Below are 26,578 nucleotides of genomic sequence, written 5' to 3'. Positions count from 1 at the left end.
ACAATTATAAACAGCACCTACATTCGTTTGTATTTTTACATGCTGTAATTTGATACACAGTCAGGTCTTTTTCCTCGTAGTCACATCCAGACACTGCGGGGGTACAGTAAGTGCCGCACTCAGAGTTCTGACCCACCAAAAGGTCAGAGAGAGAAACGCTCTATGCAGCACCTATTCGTGTTGGAAAAAGATCCCCTAAACGATCGGCGTGTTAGCCTGAAGTCTGCAATAGCAAGCGACGCGCTTTAGAGGACAAGGCTGTGATCTTTATTCTCAGCACAAGCCTGCTGTTACACAGAAATATTATCTTAAGCTCCTACATTAAACCAGACAGGCAAGTGAAGTCATTTGCAGTACAAAGAAATGAGCTGGGCAAACAAGACAGGCAGGATCCATTTAATTGATTTGTTTGCAAGTGTGAAAACACTGCCAGATAAAACCCTGAGTGACATCCCGCCATGTTTAACAAACGTAATCATCAATCAGTTTGCTCTCGTTCTCCGACTTACAGACACGAGACTGAAAATTAAAGTGCGCCAATTGACATTTTCTTTCAAATGCGCGACATAACTGCGGAGAAGCGCGACATAATTCTGCTTTTAGAAGCCACGAAAAAAAAGACGGTCTAAATATGTATCGTTAATATTGGTGAAAAAGCCTGTCATTTCGCGGTACGGATCTATAATTAACACGGCTTGGTGCGCAACACTGCTGCAGTGCATACAGCTGCGGAACGAGAGCCTACTTGAGGCTCACGGTGCTGCTGATCGAGGCTGCATTTAGCCTTTCGCACCCCGGTCGTGGTGATTCTGGTTCAGCAGTGTCACTGTGACGTGCCCTGTTCATGTAGGAAAGCTTTGGGACAGAAGCACACATTAAGTGTGGGTAAGAAGAGGATGCTATGGATAGTGAAGAATTCTGGACAGCGCTTCAGTTTATCTAACGTTTAGTTTCTCCTCAGAAGACATTTTGAATTTAAAAAAAATTATAATAGCGTAAATAATCCACCTCGAAACGTTCATTACGGAGGTCTTGGCGAAGCAGGCTGGAAAATAACAGCCCAAATAGAGATCAAATCTATGTCTGGGGGCGTAATCGGATATGTGTAATCGCCTGACGTGATTGTTACACTATACAGTCTGGGCTAGAAAGAAATCAGCCCCAGCCTTGCTTCTCGCTTATTCATATCACTGTGTGTACTTACTTCTAACCACCACTGGTGGTGCTGTTGTGCTCGGATTTCCCAAAAATCCAAAATAATCCACTTTAGGAAGTTTATTTTCTCATGTGGATGCTGAAAATCAAACTTTTATATATTTTATATTTTTGAAAGACCAGACTCACAAAGGTGAGACGAACCGACGCCTAATAAAGTACCTTGGTGCAAACCGCACATATTAATGATAGCTATACGCTATAATTGATTACAAGTGTATTTTCTGCCCAGGAACATGAGCCTGCCCTCTCACTTGATAGATCGAGCCGTCAGATCTCTGTTGGAGATGGCGATTGATTCCAGGAAAAAGTCCCTCAGGCCACATCCATTCATTGTGAGTTTGGAAGTCATGGATCAGTACGAGCATTTAAGTACCATTTTAGATAACACATTGAAGTCTGAGCAGAGTTCAGAGAAAGTAATACAAAAAAAAAAGTACACCACTGGAAATATTTCTATAGAAAGGTTTGCATCTATCTGACAAAGCGTTGATAAATCTTTTATTAAGAGTACCTTAGGTTTATGCTTTCCCAACAGAACCCGCCTTCCAGCTATATTGAACGTTTAAAATAACCGTAGCACCCCTCAGAAGCATAGCTCATTATACGAGAAACAGGCTGATAGAAAGACTCGTGTTTCTGTTCACAGTTATCGCCAGCCTAAGTGAAGTAACAACCAGCACAAAATATGATTTATTCCTGAGGCCATTCGTCTGGTGAATGAAACAGCAAATAACAAGCTATAAACAACGTTGTTTTAGTGTAGTCCCGAGGACCCTGGGTAGCAAGTGCGTATGCTCAGCAATATTGTAGAAAATAAAAGAAACACTGCTGAAGTCCAGAGTGCAGATCAATATAAAAGAAAGCATCAACAAACAAGGATAATTCACATACGCAAACCATAGAAAAAGTGAGAGTAGAAATCTGGAAACACGGAAACTAAGAAAACAAGGCTCGGACTTGCATGATAAGACTTCGCAGCTAAAGAACTAGTCAGTGAGTTAACATAGAACAGGTGAACACAATCAGGTAGTACACCAGCGATGACACGGGGTGGAGATAAAAACCAAAACAAATGTACATGTCCATAACAAACAGAAGCAGGTAACGTAGATGAACCAAAACAAACAAAAGCAGCACTCATCGTGCTGGGGTTTCGTGAAGGCTCAGTGATTTAGAGGGGAATTTGTGATACTGTATTTGCGGACCAAAAAAAATAAATAAATAAAAAAAACAGACGTATTCACACATACTTTTTCACCATGAGGCCCACTTCACAGTGTTTTGAGAACCTGAACTCCATTTATGGTGAAGACAGAATGTATCGCCATTTATCTTGACAGAATGTGAGGGTGCGAAATGGGTTAAGGGGGTGGAGCTTCCAGAGAGTGTCAGTTAGTATCGGAGAGTTCAGAAAACCTGCGCAAATATCCAATGGCTCGTTTTCCATTAAAAAAAAACAAAACGACAGCTCTGTTGGCATATGTAGGTGTATCTTCCAGTGTACTCAAGTGTTAAAATGCAGAGCTCCTATGCAAAATGCATAAAGACTGGCAGGTCTGATACGGTCTTTTAAATATTCATTATTCTAAAGGGACTCAAAACTAACTGGGGATTAATATTATTGTATTGCATTATACAGTATACATTGGTAGGCAGCACTAAATGTACCAAGCTACATTCCGCATCCCGTCGTCCCCTCTGTTGCAGGACACACAGGAGTCTTTGTGTGAAACAATTACCTCTCTACCAGACCGTGTCCCACACGGAGAGCTGCCAAGTCCTGTTCAATGATACACCACTCAATTAGCACTGACAGCCAGAGTAAGTCAAGAGCGGGAGTGAATTTCACTGCCTAGTCCGGATTTCTAGTGCCCTGGGTTTCTAGTGAAAGTAGCACTCACACTTTCCGAGCGAGTCAAGGACGCTAGTGATAATCACTTTCATACAGACTCTTCAAAACAAACCACAGCCCACATCTGTGGAAAATGAAACCTTGATGTGGGGGTTTTGTGGTATGTACTTGCTACTCACGAACCTTGTGCATTAGTTTGCCCGAGTACCAATTTCAACCAAAAGCCTGGTGCTTTTCATTACCTAAAGGCATTCTGTACTACCTACGGAGATCTGTCCAACTGTCCAAACCGTTATCCGTCATTCCCACATTGACCAGTGTCCTCTCGACACACATAAAAGCCATTTTCCCCACCACTTATTACAAACAGAAATATTTCATTCTAATAATCTCATTTTGATGCCATATAAATAAACAGAGCTCTTTTTGCGATTAGGTAAACTTCAGGGTCACAGTTTCTACAGCCTTAATCATGGAACTCGACCAGGTCAGCGTAGAGAAGAAAAGACTGCTGGTCATCGGCTTCCTTTTAAGTTTCCACACTTGCGGAAATTGCCTTGGCCGAAAGCACCCTTACTGGGCTGTATATACCTTCCTGCTTACAATACGCTGAGTCATCGCCAAGACTTCGGATCCAAGGCTGCAAATATGATGCTTTAACACGTCTGGTAATGCTGAAAATCCTTCCAAATCCTTCATTATTTTAATGAAACCAAAAAGTGAGCCAACAAATATTTTTTTGGGCTCCTTTTTGCAGCTTGAAGCAATTTCAGGACCGGAGGTAACAGGGGAGACGATCTGGTTCAGGGACACTGTGGTGTTTTAGGTACAATTCCGACAAATATCTGTAACTAGAATACAAGTTTCCTGGCTAGTGCAGTCTGTTTTGATGGGAATTTGAGGCCAAAATTATATGACTGTTCGGGAAAGACAGGCGCATTTGTAGGATTTGAAGACGTTCAAGCTTTCCTTAGAGTAACTGAAGCATCCAGAGACATCATCCTGATGAAATTCAAAATTGAGACTCAAAACAAGCTAAGAATTGTGCATAATCCTTTTCATCTAAATTGTACAGTCTTCATGTATGTAATTGTACAGTGTTCGTTCATTCTTTCTGACCTTTCCTTTTTTTTTTTAGTTCTGTCATGCTTTTTCCGCTTCTTGATTTCCTTTGGGCAAAAACTGGTACACTGGTTATTTGGAAGCATCAGTCAGAATCTATGATACAGCAACCTGAATTTTTGGAATTATTTGAAAGCTAGCTTTTTTCATAGTTTCGTTCATTTTCATTTTTTTTTTTTTTTTTTTTTACCTATTTGTAAGCAACATTAACCAGATTAGACACTGAATGACTGATTGTATATAAGCAATATTGTATAGTTAACCTAGCTAGCTAACTTAACACAATTCTTTTAGTGTTAGTTTAACCAACTGCAACAGTAATGCAGACACCAAATACGCTGTTAGACTTCATATAGAACTGCTTGACTAACAACCTACTCTAGGAGTACTTCGTATTGTCACCAACTTTTCTCATTTTTAGTAGTAGTTTGAGGTGTTTCACCAACGTTCACCTTGGGTCATGTGTGCTACCGTGCACAATAAGTATTACTCAATGACCTACAAGGTCATGTGTCAAATGAACAGCCTGTAAACTGCAGTCAGTGTGGAAAATCACTCAGTATGGTATTAGTGTTATTGCTTTGGTCATTAATCCAATAACTATTAAGGCATTACAACTAGCCCAGATTTCGGGATTTAGATGGAATAAATACAGGACTAAAATGGATATTGGAAAAAAAAATAATGAATTAATATAAATTAGTAATTAGTACAAGGGAAATTTGTTGATGACTCTGGGGGACAAACTGGTCAACTGCAGTGACATCATCCCGACCTGTGAGCAGTGTGTGCTGCAGCATGTGCAATGATTCTAGTGGGTGAATAAGGCTCCTGTTAGTATTAGGTGGGAAGGAAGAGGCTGTTGTGTGCATCTGTTTGAGCTCTGTTGGCTCCGGATCAGTCAGTGTGTGAATTATAAAGCTCGGTAATTACAGGCTCGGATGCACCGAGGCTCTCCATACAGGCAGCAACCTCTCGAGTCTATTTCTGCTGGATTCATACAACATACACAACACACACAGACACTCAGGCGAATAGTAACATTTTGCTAATGATGTATTTACTGCCACGACATGGACACCAGGCCATATACACTCTTGCCACTTCTCGTACATACATAGCTATGTCGTTTCTGTCTCTTTGTTTCAGGAAGAGCTCACATCATTCTGGTAGTGGTGAGAAATGGTGAGCGAGAGCAATGTGAAGATGTTAGAAAGGAAAGATTCTTCATTTATCCCAAAAGCACCACAGAATACAGAGCAATCAGTGTAACTAGCCAATAAAAGAGGACACCAGCATTAAACATATAGACCACTAGTACATTTTCTGAGTTGTATAAACTGTTATTTATTTTGTCTGCCTTACAGTTTTCTAGACTAAATAAAACAAGGCACGAAAACTTACAGGGCAAACGTTTTAAGTATGAAAGTATGAAACTGTACCAGGCATGACTGTTACAAAAGACAAATCATCTACACATATCATCTATAACATAAGAATTTGTGGCACCACTGTGCTTTGGCTGTACATTGGCCAGTTCCAGTTCCAGAGTGGTTTTTGGTTTCTAGATCGGCACAGACAAACACTAACTACAGTAATGACATTTGTGGGTGGGGCTAACAATAGTTTCTGTTGATGATTGGTGAGCTCATTGGTTGGTCAAACAAACACTTAATAAAAAACAGAATAAACAAACAACAACAACACAGCAGTCTGCAGACTGTCCAGCAACCAGAAAAAGAAAAATCCTATTCCATTACTAACGTCTGCAAAACAAAAGTTTTCATTTGTTATGTAATTCTGTACATAGTGGCACAGCACACCTCAATGCTATAAGTATAAAACATGCTACTTATTCCGAATCCCACCACCAGCTGTACTACACACATCGACCCAATGCTTGATCTGGCTACAATTCATATTTTTCCCCATTTGGATTAGATGATCTTTATAGAATCAGAAACATTATGAAACTAACTAAAGTAAAATTTAGCTGTTTTGGTGATGAGTAAATAAAAGCTTTGTAGTCAGAAATTATTTTAAAGTGTTTAATTCTAATTTTAAACGCTCTTGGGAGATTTAGCCCTGAAGGTCTGTGCTGAAGGCCAAGATGCTTTGTAGCCATTCTGAATAGAAACCAATGGAGGCCTGGTTTTAGACTACTGAATGCTCGGTCGGATCCGTTCTGTCACCAACAGGCTTATGATTCGGCCAATAAAACACACTGATCTCTCAAGTGATCCATAACCTCCCTGCTGGGTGTACCAAATGAATTTCACCCATATTGAAGCTAGAGAATACTCGTAAGTCTAAATTCTCAGATCAACATTTGCGATTTAGTTTTGCACAAGAAATAGTAATGTTTCTCATTTAGCATCCATTTATCCTTTAAAAAACCTCATTTGTGGCTTCAGCCAAAACTTGGCGGACAGTGACTTGGTGGCCGCCTTTATATATCGAGATGGCAAGCACAATATGCTACAGTATAAATGTTACAAACACTTAATAAAAAACAGAATAAACAAACAACAACTACACTGTCATCTTCGCCACAGATCATGTGCTGGTTCATTTCACTTATTCTGTATTAATGCACGGGGGAGCACGGTGGATTAGTGGTTATTATGTTTTCCTTGCACCTCTGGGGTTGTTGAGGGTTTGACTCCCGCCTCTGTCTTGTCTACGTGGAGCTTGCATGTTCTCCCCGTGCTTTGGGGATTTCTTCTAGGAACTCCGGTTTTCTGCCCCAGTCCACTGAAATTTCCAAATTTAAGCTCCAGGCTCCCACGCGACTTCGTGTAGGATACGCGGTATGGAAAATGGATGGATGGATATATTAATGCATTTCAAAAGTAAACTATCACTACATGTTAATAAATTGTCTTAGCTACCACTTTTTAGCCTCGTCAGTTAGGTTTCCAAGCAATCAAAACATGGGACCTTTGCTGGAGCATGCTGGAGCTTTGACTTGCCTGGTGGGCTAGCTAATACATTTATGATTTGTCTACTAATGGGACATAAATATGAAAGCTTGTTTTTGCCACTTATAAGGGAATATTAGGCAGACAAATCCCTCAATTGCCACTGCGACTTTTTACCTTCCAATTCTCACAGTGAGATACAATCTCACACAATCTTAAACAGTTGCTGTGGTCTGATTATTGGAAATGGAAGCACTGAGTTTGAAATGTATTTGATATTACTAAGTAAATGCAAGCTAAAAAGTCACAGTTTTGAAATACTAACTTGCAATTGTGAGAAAAATCTTGCAAAACTCTCATCATATAACTCTCCTGTTTTGTTGACTTGCAGTTACAAGATAAAAAGTTGCAGTTGTGCGATATATTCTTGTGGCGGCAACAAGCGTCCATAAATAACCATAAGATAGCATGCATTTAGTTCATTTAGACTTCTGAGCAAACTGAGCTGCAGCAAGACCATCTTTAATTTCCAGAAGTTGACAAGCAACCATTTTGATGAGAGAATACCATGCGCTGATGCCCACAGTAACATCTACAACAGTAACATAGCCAGATGGCCCAAATACAGTATACAGCCAGCAGGTCCATACAGCATGGGGCTGAGGGCTAGATCCCAGTCCAATGTTAACAGAATAGAGCTGGAGCAGATTTAGCTTGAGCCATCTGCTGTGGCCGGCGGTGAAGCACCACGGGGCGCTGGGACTGAGCATGATGCTTGTAGCTTCACCAAAGTTATTTATAGAGTTAAACTCCCTAAAGGTGATATTGCTCTTTAAAGACATTCTGGGACGTGACGCTTACTATGCTGTTACTAATCTAAGCTTTTTTCAGTCCAAATGATCTATGATCAGGCTCAAAATGATCAGGCCACTTCGGTGTTCACGCAACTACTGCTGATCTGTAAAAGCCATGCACAAAAAAAAGAGGAAATAATAGAGCATCTCGAATCGCTGGCATTCTGCCACCGTGATAAGCTCTCGTATCAACACGGAGCCATGTCGTAGGGTAAAAGCAGAGGCGTCATTTTTCACTTGGTGAAATCAGCCATGTTATTCCTAAATTACATAAATCTCACAGTGGAGTGAAAGTAGGCCATTACTTTTGCAAATGTGCAGTGGTAAGTCATAAACCTGTTCCCATTAAAGGTGTATCAGTCAAGATTAGTCAAGATTAGAGCTCTAGTGGTTGAGTAGGTGAACTACAACAAAACCGGAACAATTTAAAAAAAAAATCCTTGATCCTTCTCCATTCTTGTACACAAAGCGACACCACAGAATTTACACCGGCCTGCTTGATAGCCTAATTGTAAAAAAAAAAAAAAAAAACTTTAAAAAAAAACAAAAAAAAAAAAACGTGAAAATCAGCTCATACTTATTTGTTGCTGCAGGAATAGCCTTTGCTATCCTGCTATTGTTTGTATTGAACTCTCATGAGTTTTTCAGATGACGATCACTACTGATATTAGCTAGTTAGCACCATTAGATATATGGGAGTTCATGTAAAGCAGTTTAAATACTGGTCCAGGAGAAATGTCACTAATTCCACATCCAAAGGTTTATGGTAGTTTTTCTACATTTCTGAAGACATTTTCTTATGGGGTTTTTTTTTTCCAAACTAGGGCATTTTCCCCTGAGAGTTTAGTATACTTGATGAAAGTTTTTTTTTGTTTGTTTTGTAAAAAAAAAAAAGACCAGAAGCATTCAGGAGAACTGATCCCTGGTCCTATTTGAAAAGGATTCTCTGGCGCTCGCACTGCATACCGAGTAACGTGAGTGGTTCAACATGCCATGTTACTGGAGCACTCACCTTTGTGGTAAGAGCATAATTAAAAATGTAGGTACCCTAAAGAAAATGGGTGCCGTTTTTGCAAACCTGCATGGACAAAAGTGCATGGTTCGGAATGAAGTCTTCTATGTGAAAGCAAACCTGAGATTTTGAGCCTCTAACGCCTATGCCATTGCTTATACGATTATTTTGTAATGTGTTCTACATATTTTTAGGTTGTTTGTACTAGTAAGAAAAAAAACACTATTGCACCCTTATGCTTTGGAAGTCCATTTAGGCATTTAGGATATGAACAAAAAGCCTCATTCGGTTTCTGAAGCAAACAGATAAACAGCTCTCAGGTCTTACCTTGTGTCTGCATTTGAGCACGACTCCATATGCTCCTGCATGAGACAGAGAGAGAGAGAGAGAGAGAGGGAGAGAGAGAGAAAGAGAGAAAGATGTAAAATGGTAAATAGAAAGTGTTGGTTCACAGCTATCATGTGTTAAAGCATCATGAAGGTGAGTTTCTCACCGATGCCTGCAAACACACATACACACACGCACACTCACACAAACACAAACACACAGACCGACTTTGCAGTGAATGAACTGCAAGGAGACCTTTGGCGAACAAATCAATTGATTGTTCGCTGAGTGAGAGCGATGAGTTCGTTTGCATGGGGTCACCTCTGGTGAAGGAATGTACCATTCAGGTAAATAAAGCGAACAGCACTCTGGGGAACCCACTTGAGGGCACTGACCCAGTGTTCTTTGCAGTACTCTGTGAACCAGAACAAAAAGCTGAGTCATATGGGTGGACACTAGTTATAATTGTTATGGGTTAATGAGCCTGATGCCATTAAGACTTCACATATAGAACTGTGATACAGGATCATCGAGCACTGCTGTATAAGGTCTACGTCTGTATGTGAGTGTATGTACGTGTGTGTGTGTGTGTGTGTGTGTGTGTGTGTAAATGGGGCACAGTAGGCATTGGTAGGGTTGGGAGAAGAGATGCTATCGGCACTATGTGTGGCACAAATCGAAACCCCCCTGAGGAGCAGTGAGCTTAGAGCGCTCTGAGCTCCTCGAGAACACATCCAGTACAATCGGTGCTGGAAGAAAAAAATCAAGAAATAACCTGGAAATTGAATTAGACGAACACAAAACCGTCAGTCAGGATAGAACAGGAAATGAAGACAAACTAGGAGCCTGCATAATTCGGTCAAAAATAGCAACTCTATTAAATTGACCACATAGTTATTTTTTTTAAAAATCTAGAACCTCTGAGAAGGTCAAAGAGAACATGATAAAACTGTTCGAGTGTATTACATTTGTGTATTACAGGCTGCAGCAATTTTAGGCCAATTATTGAGATTTAACAAACAATGCTATACTGCACAACCCAAGTACAAACCAGACAGGAAATGGAGATTTCATAACACTACATTCTGTGAGGGTCATTTATGCAGGTAACGCCTCGTAGAGGAGGTAAATCAGAGGAGACTGGCTAGACCGGTTTGAGCTGACAGGTAGTCTGACAATAAATCACACAACCACTCTTTAGAACCATGGTGAGCAGAAAAGCATCTCCAGAATTCACAACACATGAAATCTGGAGGCGGATAGGCAACACCAGCAACCAATGTTTGCAATCTCTGAGTACTTCAGAAACTGTTGATCTCCTGGGATTTTCTCACACAACAGATCTAGACTTTACAGAGAATAGTGCGAAAAACAAAAAAATATCCAGCGAGTGTCAGTTCTCTGACTGAAAATGCCTTGTTGATGAGAGAGGACGGAGTAGAACGGCCAGATTGTTTTGCGTTGACGTAATGTCTACAGTAACTCACGTGACCACTCTTTACAACCATGGTGAGCAGAAAAGCATCTCAGAATGCACAACACATTGACGCAGATGGGTTACAACAGCAGAAGACCATATCGAGTTCCTCTCCTGTCAACCAAGAACAGGAATCTGAGGCTACAGTGGGCATAGACTCACCCAAACTGGGAAGTTACCTGGTGATCTTCAACCTGCCTCACACCCAGTGTTCCCAGGATAGGCTCCGGATCCGCCACAACCCTGACCAGGATATCACCATATCACCACAACCCTGACCATGATTCATTTAGAATCTCTACAGGATGGCTCCACCGAAGCCGGGATCGATATCCCAGTACATCTACTGTGTAGTATGGACAACGTTAACAAAACCAAGACTATATAGGAGGCAGAATCCTGTACCGTAGTCTCGCCAATTACAGAAGCAAGGCTGAAAATCCTGCTCATTATCCGGCTTGAAGCTCTGCATGGGAGATGCGGTTAAATATATGGCATATACTTTATGCAACCTCAGTGTCTGAGCATAGAATGGGAGTCTATGGGAATCCAAGAAAGCATAATTGGCCATGCTCTCTGGGTCAGAAGGATGCCATTACTCTCTCACTCTGTCGATTAGAGTGACACTAGCCGATCGTGGGCGTCTGTGAGCTCGTGTATACAATAGAGGGCTTTCAGCAGTTCAGGAGTTTGAAAGGATGTAGTCGTCTGGTTTAAAAAAGTGCAAGAAGGGAATCTCATAAATCGTGGATTTCTGGTTAAAATCATGACAGGCTAGAGATCGTAAGGCAGATATACTGGGTGTAGAGAGGAGTTCTTTTCCGTTATTTCTTTTCTGATCGACACTATTTCACACTGTTACTAAGGAGTCAACAAATCAGTAACCTGGATGCCCGGGACAAGCAAATTTCATGTCTGGGCTATTCTGGTTTTTTTTTTGGTCACAGTTGGTTCAACAATGGATAATATAGCGTGACCAACCGATCTTTCCAGAATTAGGAATACGCACGTATGTGGAAACACAGAGGAAAGTGAGCAGAATGAATTCCAATGAGCTTCAAGCCATCATATGTCTCTCCTGCAAGCATCACATCACGGTTAAACATATCAACCCATAGGAATAAACCCACTAGCCATCCATCCATTTTCTGTACCTGGAGCCTATCCCTGGGGACTTGGGGCACAAGGTGGGGGACACCCTGGTTGTGGTGCCAACCCATCGCAGACACACTACGGACAATTTAGAGATACCAACGCATGCTGGAGTACCAGGAGGAAATCCCCAAAGCACGGGGAGAACACGCAAGCTCCACGCACACAGGGCAGAGGTAGGAGGGATTCAAACCCCCAACCCCAGAGGTACAGAGGTGCGAGGCAAATGTGCTAACCACTAGTTCAAGTTCAAGTGGTTTTATTGTCCTTTCAGCCATATACACTTGGTACAGTACATAGTGAAACGAAACAACGTTCCTCTAGAACCATGGTGCTACATAAAACAACACACTAAACACATGAGACACAGAACTAATAAGATCCACAAACATTCTAAGCCACTAAGCCACCCACGTAAGGACAGATTCACCAACATCGTGCTGACTTATTGATGAGGGTCGCAAACATGATGCTCTACAATAAAGGTCATCAACTCCTGTCCTCTCAGTATTCTAATAAAAACTTAATAAATATGGATCATGTATACTAGGCAAATACACCCCCATGAATTACAGAAACATTGTTTTTTTTCCCCTTATGTTATTTCAGAAAGGTTACATGCTGCTACGTGTTCACGCCAGCAGTCAGACACATTTTCACTTTCGGATTTAATCACGCGGCTTCATCCAGCATCAAACATGTCTCATCTCACGCTCCCAGCTCATCCTAAAACTCCATTAGCACTTGAACGGCAAAGGCCTAATTAAACTGATTAAAGTCATACTCCAGGGGAAAGCCAGCTGAGAAAGTGGCTGCCAGGCTTCTTAATGCCATTCTTCCAGAAGAAGCACATACAGGAAGCACTTAACCATCTGCGCCTTTCGCTGAAAGGACTGAAAGAACCCGAAAGATTTCACCTGGTGAGAAAATGTATGAATCAATCAGCGATCATGACTCATGGACTGAGGTAGATCATCTTGAAATCCATTCTCACAGGTAAGCTTGTGCGTTATAGCAATTTTTAAAAAAATTTTTTTTTATACAACAGTTCCACTAATTTGACTGGACGAGCCGTCTTCCGCTAAGTGTGCTCAGTGACATCATCAGCGGACTCATGAATTTAACTTCTGACTTAAAATATGAACGCTCGTCAGATAAACTCTTCTTAAACCCAAAATGGCAGAAATGATCATTTTCCTGTCATTTCTTAGGCTATTAATCTTGGAAACAGGCAAAATAATCAACATCACACAAGCCTAATCCTGTGGAACTGAATGATTTCTTTCAAATAAATTGAATCATTTCGACACGATTCCATGTCTCACGGAGAACTCGTCTGTTATTCTAGAGTGACAGACCGGCTGTTCTGTATGCACGTTATTATCTTGACCTCTCCATAGCCACTCAATAATACCAGCTCACCGTGATGAAACCACACACACGCACACACACACACACACACACACACACACGCTGAGTGATTGAGAGACGCGATTAATTTGCCTGAGCGCACCTCGTCTCATCGGCTCAATGTGGCATGAAGCGTGAATGTCTGCACGTGTCAGCGTGTTAGCGTTACTCCGCCACTCGGAGACGTGCTGGGGCATCATGGGCCGATTTGTGACTCTGAAGAGAAGGGATGAAACTGGACTGACATTTTTAAGTCATATGTTTAACCTAACCTATACTAACCAGACCTTTTGTTTTGTCTGGTTTGATCATCAGCTTCAGGGTTAGTTAGTATCACGGCACCATATGCGTCTGTCTCTTCAGTTTTTGTACTCCACTGACGGCCTGGCTGTGACCGTGGGAACTGTGAACTCCCTGCCACGTCACATTCGAAAATTTGAACCGTGAACTCCCTGCTACGTCACATACCACCACCTGCCGATGTTTGCATCTCATTTGCATGAAGCTGAGAATTTCACCTTGTTCTGGGAGAACTGGGAGAAAGAATGAGTGCAAAATTATACCACTATGTTGCCCCATAAACTGACTCATAAAGCAACGACATGACCTGGAAGTAGAAGATGCTCCCCTGTCTTCAGAAACCTCTAGCACACACCATTTATGCCGACATATTAACTACACACCGATCACCCATAACATTAAAACCACCCGCATTATATTGTGCAGGTCCGCTTTGTGCTGCCAGAACAGCTCTGACCCGTCAAGGCATGGACTCCACAAGACCTCTGAAGGTCTGCTGTGGTATCTGGCACCAAGACATTAGCAGCAGATCCTTTAAGTCCTGTAAGGTGCGAGGTGGGGCCCCCGTGGATCGGACTTGTTTGTCCAGTACATCCCACAGATGCTCGATCGGATTGAGATCTGGGGAATTGTCAACACCTTGAACTCTTTGTCATTTTTCTCAAACCGTTCCTGAAGAATGCATTGTTTAGGTAGGTGGTACGTGCCAAAGTAATATCCACATGAATGCAAGAACCCAAGGTTTCCCAGCAGAACATTACCCAGAGCATCATGTTGCCTCCACCGGTTTGCTTTCTTCCCATAGTGCATCATGGTGCACTAACATGGTGCCATTTCTTCCCCAGGTAGGTAAGTGACACACACGCACCACATGATGTAAAAGAAAACGTGATTCATCAGACCAGGCCACCTTCTTCCATTGCTCCAATGTCCAGTTTCAATGCTCGGGTGCACATTGTAGGCGCTTTCGGCAGTGGACGGGGGTCAGCATGGGCACTCTGACCGGTCTGCAGTCGGTGGCTCTTCTGTGGGATAGGACCAGACGGATTAGCCTTCGCTTCTCACTCATATCAATGAGCCTTAGGCACATATGTCGCCGGTTCACCGTTTGTCCTTCCTTGGACCAGGTAGGTGCTAACCACTGCATACTGGGAATACCTCACAAGACCTGCCGTTTCTGACCCAGTCGTCCAGCCATCGCATTCTGGCCCTTGTCAAAGTCGGTCAGATCCTTACGCTTGCCCATTTTTCCTGCTTCCAACAAGTCAACTTCGAGAACTGACTGCTGCCTAATAAATATATCCCACCCCTCGACAGGTGCCACTGTAACGAGATAATCAATATTATTCACTTCACCCGTCACTGGTTTTAATGTGTAGGTTATAACTTAATGGTGTTATAGAATGCAGGGTGGACAGAAAAAAAGAAAAGAGAACTACAGTGGCATTTATAGACCGGTTTGGTTACGTGTGTTGGCAAAACAATCAGTGGTTGTTGGTTTTTTTGTGTAACTTCTAAGAACAGTCACTAGTTTGGACATGCTACATTTGTTTGTTTTAACACTATTTTGTGTTTAAAAAAAAATTGCATTGGGTATGAGAAAAGCACTAAAATTCACATAAAAATTTTGATAATGGCTAAGGTCGAAATTTGTTTCCAGGAAAATGTAAATAGTGACATTAGAGCTTAAATGTATTTTAATCATGTGACTTTTACTTCGAAATGAAAGTAGCTTTCATTTCGAATTTAGAAAAAAGCAGTGTGCCGAGCATCATCAGGAATACCGTAAAGGATTTAAAATATAAAAACATGTTTATGTTACTGGTAACTCCATAGGAAAAAAAAAAAAAAAGAAGTAAAAATGAAGACTTGCTATGAGCAGGGGTGTACACACTTTCGACTGGTAGTGTACTGCACAAAAATAAGCATGAGCTGTGTGTGTGAGGGAATTTATTATCACCCACCTACTGGCTAAATTCACATAAAACTTCTAAATTCCGACTTATATTAGCGCTATGCTAATAAACTGGGCTAATGATGCTATGCTAGAGATGAGCTGGGTTAAACAGAGGGTTATGCTTGTGGCCAAAAACAGAATGAAATCCGCTCCTCTGACAGCTGAACACACAGCAGGCTATAATCACTGCCAAAACATGAGTTAAAATACACGCATGCACACACACATATACATACGCACACACAAAACCCTGTAGTGCTGTAGCAGAGAGTCGGTTCCACCACAAGCACTTGTTTTATCATCTTCTTGCACCTTGAGTGCTGAAAACGCCCCGGGGTCGTAATTAAAAATCATCCTGCACGGTGACGAAGAAGCAATGAAACACACACACACACACACACACACTTCAGCACAGCACCCTGTCAAAAAATCAACCCGATCGGTGTTCATTTACTCCACTGTGCAACAATAATTACATGAGTCTTGCTGGTGCAGCCGTCACCGAGTAAACAACAGTTAATACAGCGAAATTCAACACCTCTACATTCGATCACTTCCACTTCAACATATATACGTCACTAAATATACGCTAGCGATCCGTCCAATAGCATCACGCACTTCCAGGTAGAGGTGCATCTGTCCAATTTCCTAACATTCAACATGCATTTAAGAGTCAATGATTCAGTGACTCTGTGATTCAAATGCATTAGAAAGAGGCTATAATGTTAGATACAATACAGACAATATGAACATTAGCAGTAGAGCTACACTGTGTTTATATCTCAGGTTGAAAAAACAAATCACTACAATCGCTCACGTCATAGGCTGTAAAGTAACGGTGTTATAGCAGCTGCATAGAGCTCGACATTCCCAAGATTCAGCACTCCATTTGTGATTCAGCCACAGAAAAGAGCAACTCATCTATCTATCTATCTCTGTCTGTTTGTTCAGCTGTCTGTCTATCTATCTATCTATCTATCTATCTATCTATCTATCTGTCTGTCCAGCTGTCTATCAATCTGTCTGTCTACCTATCTCTCTGTCTGTCCAGCTATCTATCTATCTATCTATCTATCTATCTATCTATCTCTCTGTCTGTTTGTCTGTCCAGCTGTCTGTCTATCTATCTATCTATCTATCTGTCTATCTCTCTGTCTGTCCAGCTGTCTGTCTATCTATCTATCTAGCTTAGTCTGTCAGTCTGTCTATCAATGTTTGTCTGTCTATCTATCTATCTATCTATCTATCCATGTTAGTCTGTCAGTCTGTCTATCAATCTATCTATCTATCTATCTAGCTTAGTCTGTCAGTCTGTCTATCAATGTTTGTCTGTCTATCTATCTATCTATCTATCTATCCATGTTAGTCTGTCAGTCTGTCTATCAATCTATCTATCTATCTATCTATCTAAGTCTGTCGGTCTGTCTATCAATGCTGGTCTATCTATCTATCAATCTGTCTTTCCTTCTTTCTTTCTTGCTGGATGACTAAAACGTAAGTCCCGTTCCATCTGTATGTGATTTTATGTTTGCCATTGAATGCGTAGCTGTTATAAACGTGAGCAGTGAATGAGGTCTGAGTGCTCCTGTATCTCAGTAGTGCAGTAACTGATCAGGTCTATCCAGCTTCCTCTCTCACTGTTCATTACGTATCAGAGTCGACTAAATGAACAGACAGATGAGTAAAAATAGCTTGGTCCCCAGACACTTTCTCCCATATCCTCATGCAAAATGTAAAGAAAACGGATGTGGCGTAGGTGAAAGGGAAGAGGGTGAATGGACGAGGGCCTGGGGTTTGAGTGTACTTCAGTGCTAACATGTAGGTGGAACGGTGACGTGACGTGAACGCTGACGTGACGGCCCACTATGGCTTTGTTTACAGGAATTAATTTGTGAGAGGAATGAATCATTTTACATGTACACCACTTACATAAATGTTATTTCAGCATTTAAAGAGATGTGTATTATAAAAAAAAATAAAATAAAGGGCAACTGAAATCTATACAACAATTCAACGAGTTGATTCATAATAATACTGTACTACAGCAAGTATCAATTCCATATATGGATGCCAGCTTTTCTTATGAATAATCAAAGGGCAATCTTTCTTAGTTCATTCTTTACTTTTTATTTCAGTGACTTAAATTATTTCTTATTTCTGCAGTCTGTGAAAAACTTCAGTAATGTATTCATCAAGAGAACTTCAACTGTAATATTACATATGTTTCTGCAAATATTTGTCATGAATTCAAGCACTGCTTGCCTTTGAGTTTCATGTTCTATGTGCGTGCTTTTGTTCTGGTTTCACCCCTGTCTTATCAGTGGTTTGTTTTCCTAATGTGTGCACCTGTTCTGTGTTCGGCCAATTCCAAAAAAGTTGTGTAAAATGTCAATAAAAACAGAATGCAATGATTTGCAAATCTCATAAACCCCATATGTTATTCACAATAGAACATAGAAAACATATCAAATGTTTAAACCGAGGAAATTTGAAGAATGGTACACAAATTGTAGATGCAGATATTCGCAGATTGGTGAACCTCTACCCATCTTTACTTCTGAAAGACTCCGTCTCTCTAAGATACTCTTTTTATACCTAATCACATTACTGACCTGTTCCCAATTAACCTCCAGCTGTTTCTTTTTACTAACACTTACTTTTCCATGTTCTACTGTGAATAATGTATGCGTATATGAGATTTGCAAATCACTGCATTCTGTTTTTATTCATATTTTACACAGCATCCCGGCTTTTTTGGAATTGGGGTTGTACCTATTTAGACCCTATTGTTTCCATTCCTTGTAGCGTGTTTTTATGAGCTTTATTTCCTGCTCCTGTTTCTTCCAACTTGTGCCTGTTGTTGTTTTTGATGATGCATTGTCCTGTTTTAAAGTTGCCTTCCTGTGTAATTGACCCACACTACAGACTGCCGAGTGTGAATTTTGGCTTTCCCCTAATAAAACAATGGTATATAATGCATGAAAAATTTACTAGCAAACACTAGCAACAGCAAAAACGGTTTCATGAAAGGCATTACCGAAAGCTTTTTATTTAATCAGCTACAAAAATCTACTTCCATTTGTAAAACAATAATAATAATAATAATAATAATAATAATATATTAAGCAATATTGCACTAATTATATAATATTGCTCACATTTCAGTTTTAAGTAATAATTTCTTTCTTCAAGTATCATCTAAGTAAAACTGGTAATAAACACAACCAAAAGCTTTTAATAAAACAGCCACGTTCAGGAATATCAGCATGATGACCACGCCATGTAATTGGAAAACATTTTAAACCAGGAGAACCCTCACCTTCCCCGACGATCCCAAGCACCTCAAACTTGTTCATCACATCACCGGTGGCAGGGTTCCTCATCAAGACTAATGGTGGTTGGCCGACAGAGGCGGAGCTTGAGGGGGTGAGAGGTCGTCTTCTGGGTTACAGGCGGGCATGGGGTGGCCTGGCATCAGGCGGTCCAATCAGAACAGGCCACTGAACATTCTGCACGCTCCCTCCATGTACACACACGCATCTGCAGACACATCGGAAACATCAAACGCTGCGGGGCTTTTCTTTCACACTATTATCATCTGATAAGAAAGTGGAATCAATTGAAGTGACATCTGGATGGAATTTACTCTCAATGGTGGAAAGGTTTTTTTGGGGTTTTTTTTTTAAACCTAGCTTACTTGTCCATAGACCCTCTACTGACGGGATTAAATATTTTATCAAATGATCAGGGTTGTAACAATACACAAAATTTCAATACAATACATTGTCGATACAGCAAGAATAATCATGGCTTGAACTTCCACCCTGAGGCTTTTGGTATGGTGTTAAAATAGAATAATTGTTAGTGAGCTATAAAATGTCCACCTAAAATGGTATTCATGAGCGTGCAAATACTGCATGTTTACTACGTACTATGTTTTACTAAGTCTTTCTTTATCTAGCTCGCTTCTCAATTATTTTTATTCTAACTCTCGGCTGTATATCAGTTTTAGATCAACAGCTGTTTAATAATCTGTTGGCCAAATGAATGTGGGTAGAATCGTGTTTGCTAATTAAGCCAAACCGATCACAGGACCGCGCTGACGTCAGTCACGATCTCTTCGTGTTTATGATATTTTGCTGTAAATGATAGAAAAAAAAACTCTGCTTCATTAGTCTGCTTTTTCTGCTGCCTCATTTTCATGCTTTATCAATCCACATTTTCTACATTTATCTAACATGGCATTTGAGAATGTGATATTTTTTAAATAAAATGCAAAAACATAGAAAAAGAAACATTTATTTAATGTTTTCGGAAGGAGTCTACAGTGTCAGTGCTTTGTAACAGTCAGATTGGCAAGTTGCTGTGGTATAAGAGGAATACATACAATACATTTATGGTATTTGGCAGACACCCTTATGCAGAGCGACTTGCATTTATCTCACTCATACATCTGAGCAATTGAAGATTAAGGGCCTTGCTCAAGGGCCCAACAATGGCAGCTTGGCGGTGCTGGGGTTTGAACTCACGACAGTGAGCAGTAGACCAACACCTTAACCACTGACCACATCGCATCACATCACCTTTTCATGGATCATTTTCCTATAACGGCATGCCCCCAAGTTCGATCGCTTAAAAAAATGCGATAGAGAGAACGTATTCCTGAGTCAGCTTCCAAATCCGTTCGTGTTTCAGAAACTGCATCACGCACCTAAGATCTACGAGACAAACTGATCTTTAAACCAACAAGCGTCGAAACTACGCTCATGCCGATGTGCTCGTCCCGTCTGACGATTTTAGGTTTTAATTCTCCGTCTAGCATTGTTGCGTTTCGGTCTCTCTCAGCGGGCCTGCTGCTAGCTCTACGCAGAGGAAGCAGTTTCAGAAAAACACCCCTCCTCCTCCTTCTTTTCCTTCCTGATGGAGGTAAACATGCCTCTTCATGAATTGTGAGTGTGTGCGAGAGGTTTGAGGTCACTGCTGAATGAAAACCATTGCGTAACTCTGACTCAGAGAAAGCATCAGGTGACTTCACTCCAGCCTGCTTAATCTCTACTGATACATCTGGATCTGCTAAACATCTATGAGTGGAAGTGGGGATTGAGTTTGCGCTTAAGGATGGCAGCATCGGAATATATATAATATACCGTATATACATATATATATATATATAAGTTACAAAATCGGTGACTTGTTTGGTGGCGTTTAAAAAAACCTACAGGTGGTTTACTTTCCACTATACAAACATTCCGCAAACAGCGTTTCAGCCTTAGCTATTCAGGTGAGCCTTTTCGCAGAAGCCGAGAGCTGATGAAATGCAGAACACAGACACAAAGAAGCGATCATTAGCTGTTAAAAGCTGACCTTTAGAAACGTCTGACACCGTGAGCCGTGATCGTGTCAAGACGACCGCCGAGGAAAAACACAAAGCTGTGTTAAAGTCTGTTCCATGCCAGAAGGCAAATGCCAACTGTTAAAAAAAAAAAATTCCAGCGACATTTAACGTCATATTAATGACAAATCCGGCGTAGATGTAGCGGAGATGTTGTTGCAGAGGTTGAAATCAAAGTCCCATAATGCAATGCAGCTATATGACGCGGAGTTACCGCGAAGACTCGGCTCGGCAAGTTAGAGATCTAAGAGATAGCGGGAAGCTCCGGAAGCCGATCTGTTTGAGCAGATTGTACAGATGAGGAGGTGAGGTGAAAAATATGGACAGACTAAAGCGCCGCAGCATCACTCTCTTTAGGTACGCCACATCTACGCCACATTTGGCAGATAGACCAACATGTCCATGGAAGACGTTTAAACCAAAAATCTTCAAGGTCTTCAAGGGTGGATTATTCCTTCAAAAAAACACAACACTTCCTGGGTGTTATGATTGCGAGAGAGAGAAAGGTAAAGCGACTTACTAAAAGGCATTTAGATTAGTCGTAGTGCGTGAAAAGTGATCATGTTGTCAAACCCACAAGCAAGAGCATCTAAATGTCACCCACACATACACTAAACGTAAGTAATTGTCTCAAAATGCGCTTAATTGCTCTCAAAATGTCAAGTCATAATAATATGTTCGTGTGCAGTCAACATGCCTCTCTATATCTACTGTGAGTTTGAGGACACAATTCAGTGAATTCAGCATCCACCCTTTGCCAGGCGATGTGGGCTGCTATAGCTGAGGCAGTGGGAGAACACGATGTTGCTCATTCACACCATCCAAAGGCACCACGTCGCTCAACGCGAGAGGGCCGGTGGTGAATCGGCTCTGACAAGCGCTATTCAAATGGATTTGTTTGAAGACAGGGTTGTTAATCAGAACCAATGATGCCAAGCTCAGCCTCTAATAAGAATAATTCAGTGGTATTTTTTTCTTATTTTATCAAATAACTGCATTCAGCAGGTCTGTGTATGTGGTATGTGGTATATAAAACATTTTTATTCAACTGCAAAGATAAACGTTTATTTTGAAATTGATACACGCAACACGTTCCAAAAAAAGTTGGGACGGGGCAATTTAGGACTAATAGTGATGTGACAAGTTGAAATAAGAAGGTGAAGTGAAACAGGTGCGGCAATCGTTTAATCATGGTATATAAGGAGCCTCCAAAAATGGCCTAGTCCATCAAGAGCAATGATGGGTCGAGGTTTGCCAATTTGCCAACAGATGCGTCAGCGAATAATCCAACACTTTGAGAAGAACATTCCCCAAAGACAAATCGGTAGGATTTTGGGCATTTCACCTTCTATAGTGCAATTAAAAGATACAAGGAATCCGGTCAAATCTCGATGAGTAACAGGCGAGGCCGAAAACCACTTCTGAATGCGTGTGACCGCTGATCCCTCAGACATCACCGTCTTAAAAACTGTAATGAGTCTGTAATGGATATCGTGACATGGGCTCGGGAATACTTCGGTAAACCTTTGTCAGTCAACACCATTCGCTGCTGCATCCACAGACACAAGTTAAGGCTTTACTATGCAAAGCAGAAGCCATACATCAACACTGTCCAGAAGCAGCGCTGACTTCTCTGGGCTCGGTCTCATCTGAGAAGGACATTAGCACAGTGGAATCGTGTTTTGTGGTCAGACGAGTCAACATTTCAGATAGTTTTTGGACAAAACAGCCGTCGTGTTCTCCGGGCCAAAGAGGAAAAGGACCATCCAAGCTGTTATCAGCGTCAGGTCCAAAAGCATGCGTCTGTCATGTTATGGGGGTGTGTCAGTGCCCATGGCATGGGTAACTTGGATATCTGTGAGGGCATCATTAATGCAGAAAGATATGTACACATTTTGGAGCAACATATGCTGCCATCCAGAGCAGGACAACGCCAAACCATGTTCTGCACGGATTACAAGCATATGGTTGCGTAAGCAGAGAGTACAGGTGCTAGCATGGCTAGCATAGCATAGTAGATGAATGGAGTAAAATTCCGCTTGCCAAACATAACCAACTGTGTTATTAAAAGAAAAGCTGATGTTACACAGTGGTAAACATTCGACTGTCCCAACTTTTTTGGAGTGTGTTGCAGTCATCGGATTTGAAACGAGTGTATATTTTCAAAAATAAATTAAATTCACAAAGTAAAACATCAAATAATGTGTTAATAATGTGTTTTCAATATAGTACCGGGTGAACTGAATTTTCAGATGACTTTTTGGTTTTTTTTGGTTTTTTTGCATTTTCCATTCTGTCCCAACTTTTTCATAATTGGGGTTGTATAAAAATAAATCTCAGATACCAACATCTGATTTCAAGTAATACAAGTATTACTCATGTATGCTGTCGTGCTAACACACAGACGACACAAAATAACAGTAATGTGGACACATTTCACAATCAAAACAAAGAAGAAGCCTGTGAAACTGTTCTCTGCAACATTATCAAGAGAAGGAACAACAGCATCTTCCTACAATACAAGCAACCTAGAAACCATCTTAAACATAAATCTCAGCACATGGAGTTCACTGCTAGCAGTACACAGCAGAAACTAACTGTAGCAAATGCTGGCTATGTGAGAAAAAATGTCTCCAGGCAATGCCAGGTGAGTGAAAATAACAGCTCTTACGCAGTAGGTTGTTCTCGACAATCGGCCGCTGTCGGTCATTGACGACAAGGGATTACGACGCACTGAAGCTGTACAGAAACACTTTTCCTAAATGAAACAAAACCCACCCTCCATTTCAAGGTAACTAATGTAACTAGCTAATTCATATCCTATTAATCAGTTAGGGAAAAACCAATGTGTGTGTTAAAATGGTGCTGGCCACAATGAGCTACAGTGAACATTCTACAAGTCTACAGAACGGTACTGCATGGACACTTCTTCCAGAAGAGTTTCCCTCAGTTGGGAATTTGAAAATGGCGCTGTCTAACACAACTCCAAATATCTCCAAAAGGTGTTCAATTGGGTTGACATCTGGTGACTGTGAAGGCCATCACATACGATCAACCCTGTCAAACCATATCACTTCTGCCTTGTGAATGGGGGACAGGGGTATCCCGGAAGAGACTACTCTGATCAGGATCGAAATGTTTCACGATGGGGTAAAGGTGATTGGGTGTTTGGGTCCATTTACCCAGCTAGGTCCATTCCCAATTACTTAACCTAAGACAGTGGGCTCACTGGAACTCCAAACAGCTATGTATGCACAGGGGAAGCCTAAAGGAGCCTGGAGGCTTATTCACAACATATGCAGAGAATCACCAGACTCCTCTGGGAATTGCAAGGGGTTTCTGATGCAATGTACAATAAATCTCAGCTGCCAGACTACTGGCTACCACGAACAAGGTAATAGTTTACTTCATCCACATCCGTCTTACTGAAACAGCTTTCACAAGGGGTGCATTTGGATTTCCATTTGTCATTTCCACCATTCACACAACTTTTCCATGAGGTGGTAGGATAAGTAGGTGAACAACTGCTATCCTTGAAAGAAAGAAATGATTCTGCATTGATTGTTTCAGAATCAGTGGGAACTTCATCGACCAGGATCTAGCCAAACAAACATCCACATAGAACTTCCGACTGTTTTTGTCTGCTACTGGCAGTGCTTGGTTGCCCTTCCTAATGCAAGTGGTGCACTTTTGGCTCTGGAAGGATACACAAGACCAAATCACTATAACCTATGCAGTGGCCTGCTCGGTAGTGAAGATATACCTTTGCTAGTCATCCAGTCACCTTAAAAGCCTGAAGCACTCAGTTTCCTGTGGATAAAAAACCTCTAGAAAAATCCTGATGCTTTATTGAGCAAAGAGGAATTCTTGAGAATTTTCAGAAAGTTCAGAAATGGATAAGGAAAATGCTTTGATATGCCTCCTGCATATCAAGATCTGACTGACTGGGCTGAAGCAAATTGGACCAACTGCTCCCTTACAGGCTTTAGGACTGTGCCGTTAATCTTTTACCAGCTGCTTCACGCCAGCACAAGTAAGTATTTCATGAATTTCTAGCCATGGAGAAATACATAAAAACAGCACTTGATTTCCCCAGCAGTGGCACGCTTTTTAGGGTTTTTTTGGTGTTTTTTTTTTTTTTTTTTACCACACATTGACTGCAGGGGCCTAAATTCCAACAAAGTAAATTACATTACCCATGACCCTTAGGACTTACCACCTTATAACAGGAAAGAGGACAGACATTTGCAGCACTTCAAAATTAATTTGCATTCATAAATGGAACAGATATCACTATCTCTGGGCACTATGCACAGCCACCTTCCCAGCGGTTCTTAACCAAGTCCTTAGACATATGCTAAATAAGTGGATGGCACATTACATAAAGAACATATTAAACTATTACACGTCAGAAGAAATACTTGTCTCCTGTGTGTGCTACGTGCTCCAATACCTTATGTAAGATAGTCTGTATGCCAAGCAAAAGAAGTGTGAGTTTTCCAAATCCACCATCTATTTCCTTTGATATATTCTCTGCACACAAGCTGGGCAGATTGATAAGGGGAAATTAAAAGCTGCCACTAACTGACCACCATTCCACGCTTTCAATGAGTTACAAAGTCCTGGGATTTGCTAACGTTTAAACCCAGTTGATGAGAGGGTTTATTTCAGAGACGTAACTCTCATGTTGGTCTCTAAAGAAGCACCTCCATCCTAAAACACCATGATCGCTCCTTGCCATTTATACAGTAGGAGGTGGATTATGGAGGTGGATGCCTCCAAGGCATGAGTGCCATGGAAGATGTTGGGAGTAACAGCGTTGTTTTTTTTTTGTTGTTTTTTTTTAAAGAGCAGCCCTGGACAAGTGGAGGCACTGGCTCACAATCAGACACCTAGAATATGGAACAGCTGCCAAAAGCCTCAATCCTCAACAGACATGATGGGTACTATTTATTCTTCATGTTTTTTTACCTTCACACTTACCTACAAACCAGATTCCAAAGATGCCAAGTAGATGCCCTGTCCTCCCGAGCAGTACGGGCACTACCCAGCACTGCTGGACCCCCAATTAAGACCTATGTCCCAAGTTTACAATGCTGTGGGTCCACACCTCACTCATTTCAGGCCTCCAGTCATTCAGTACACCTTGGCTCTTTTATGCCATAGGTTCTGGTGGCCTCTCTTACAGCAGATGTAATAAGCTCAATCTTGCATCATTTCTACCCAGTCTAGAACCCGAAGTCTATTTTTGAAGCCCCTAAACCAATTTCAAATATGAATATTAGTCAGATTCTGTTAGATCTGTTGCTAAAATTTCCACAGCCATATAACCAACAGAGGTTCTGTTTAATTAAGTATTCTGTTATGTGGACTAAGGATATTGACAGTTTATATCCCATGCATGGAAAGCTTTTTGCAAATAACTGAACATAAACTGTGTCTTTTCATCAACAATACGATTTTTAGGATCCACCGCTCCCTTCATATCTCTACCAACTTTTATGAGTCTCTGCTCAATCTTGTCTCTCCAGCACAAGAACCCATACCTGGAGCTGAGCCATCTCCTGTACTGGATATAGTGGGC

The 26,578-nt window shown here is 41.2% G+C and overlaps 1 protein-coding gene across 5 annotated transcripts in view; it reads right to left on the bottom strand.

Annotated features, from left to right (window-relative positions):
* Nucleotides 1-26,578, bottom strand: part of LOC128619263 (cyclin-dependent kinase-like 5) — a 78,214-nt gene that overhangs the window by 47,367 nt on the left and 4,269 nt on the right. For all 5 annotated transcript variants that reach the window (XM_053643322.1, XM_053643321.1, XM_053643323.1 and 2 more), the window contains exons 2-3: nucleotides 18,922-19,142; nucleotides 9,307-9,341 (exon numbers count right to left, since the gene is read on the bottom strand). In XM_053643322.1, coding sequence (XP_053499297.1) covers nucleotides 9,307-9,341; nucleotides 18,922-18,985 — 99 coding nt within the window. In that variant the 5' untranslated portion in view covers nucleotides 18,986-19,142. The remainder of the gene's footprint in view (nucleotides 1-9,306; nucleotides 9,342-18,921; nucleotides 19,143-26,578) is intronic.

The sequence above is a fragment of the Ictalurus furcatus genome, chromosome 15, assembly GCF_023375685.1.
Source record: "Ictalurus furcatus strain D&B chromosome 15, Billie_1.0, whole genome shotgun sequence".
Classification (NCBI taxonomy): domain Eukaryota; kingdom Metazoa; phylum Chordata; class Actinopteri; order Siluriformes; family Ictaluridae; genus Ictalurus; species Ictalurus furcatus.
This window is presented reverse-complemented; position numbering and strand designations above follow the sequence as displayed.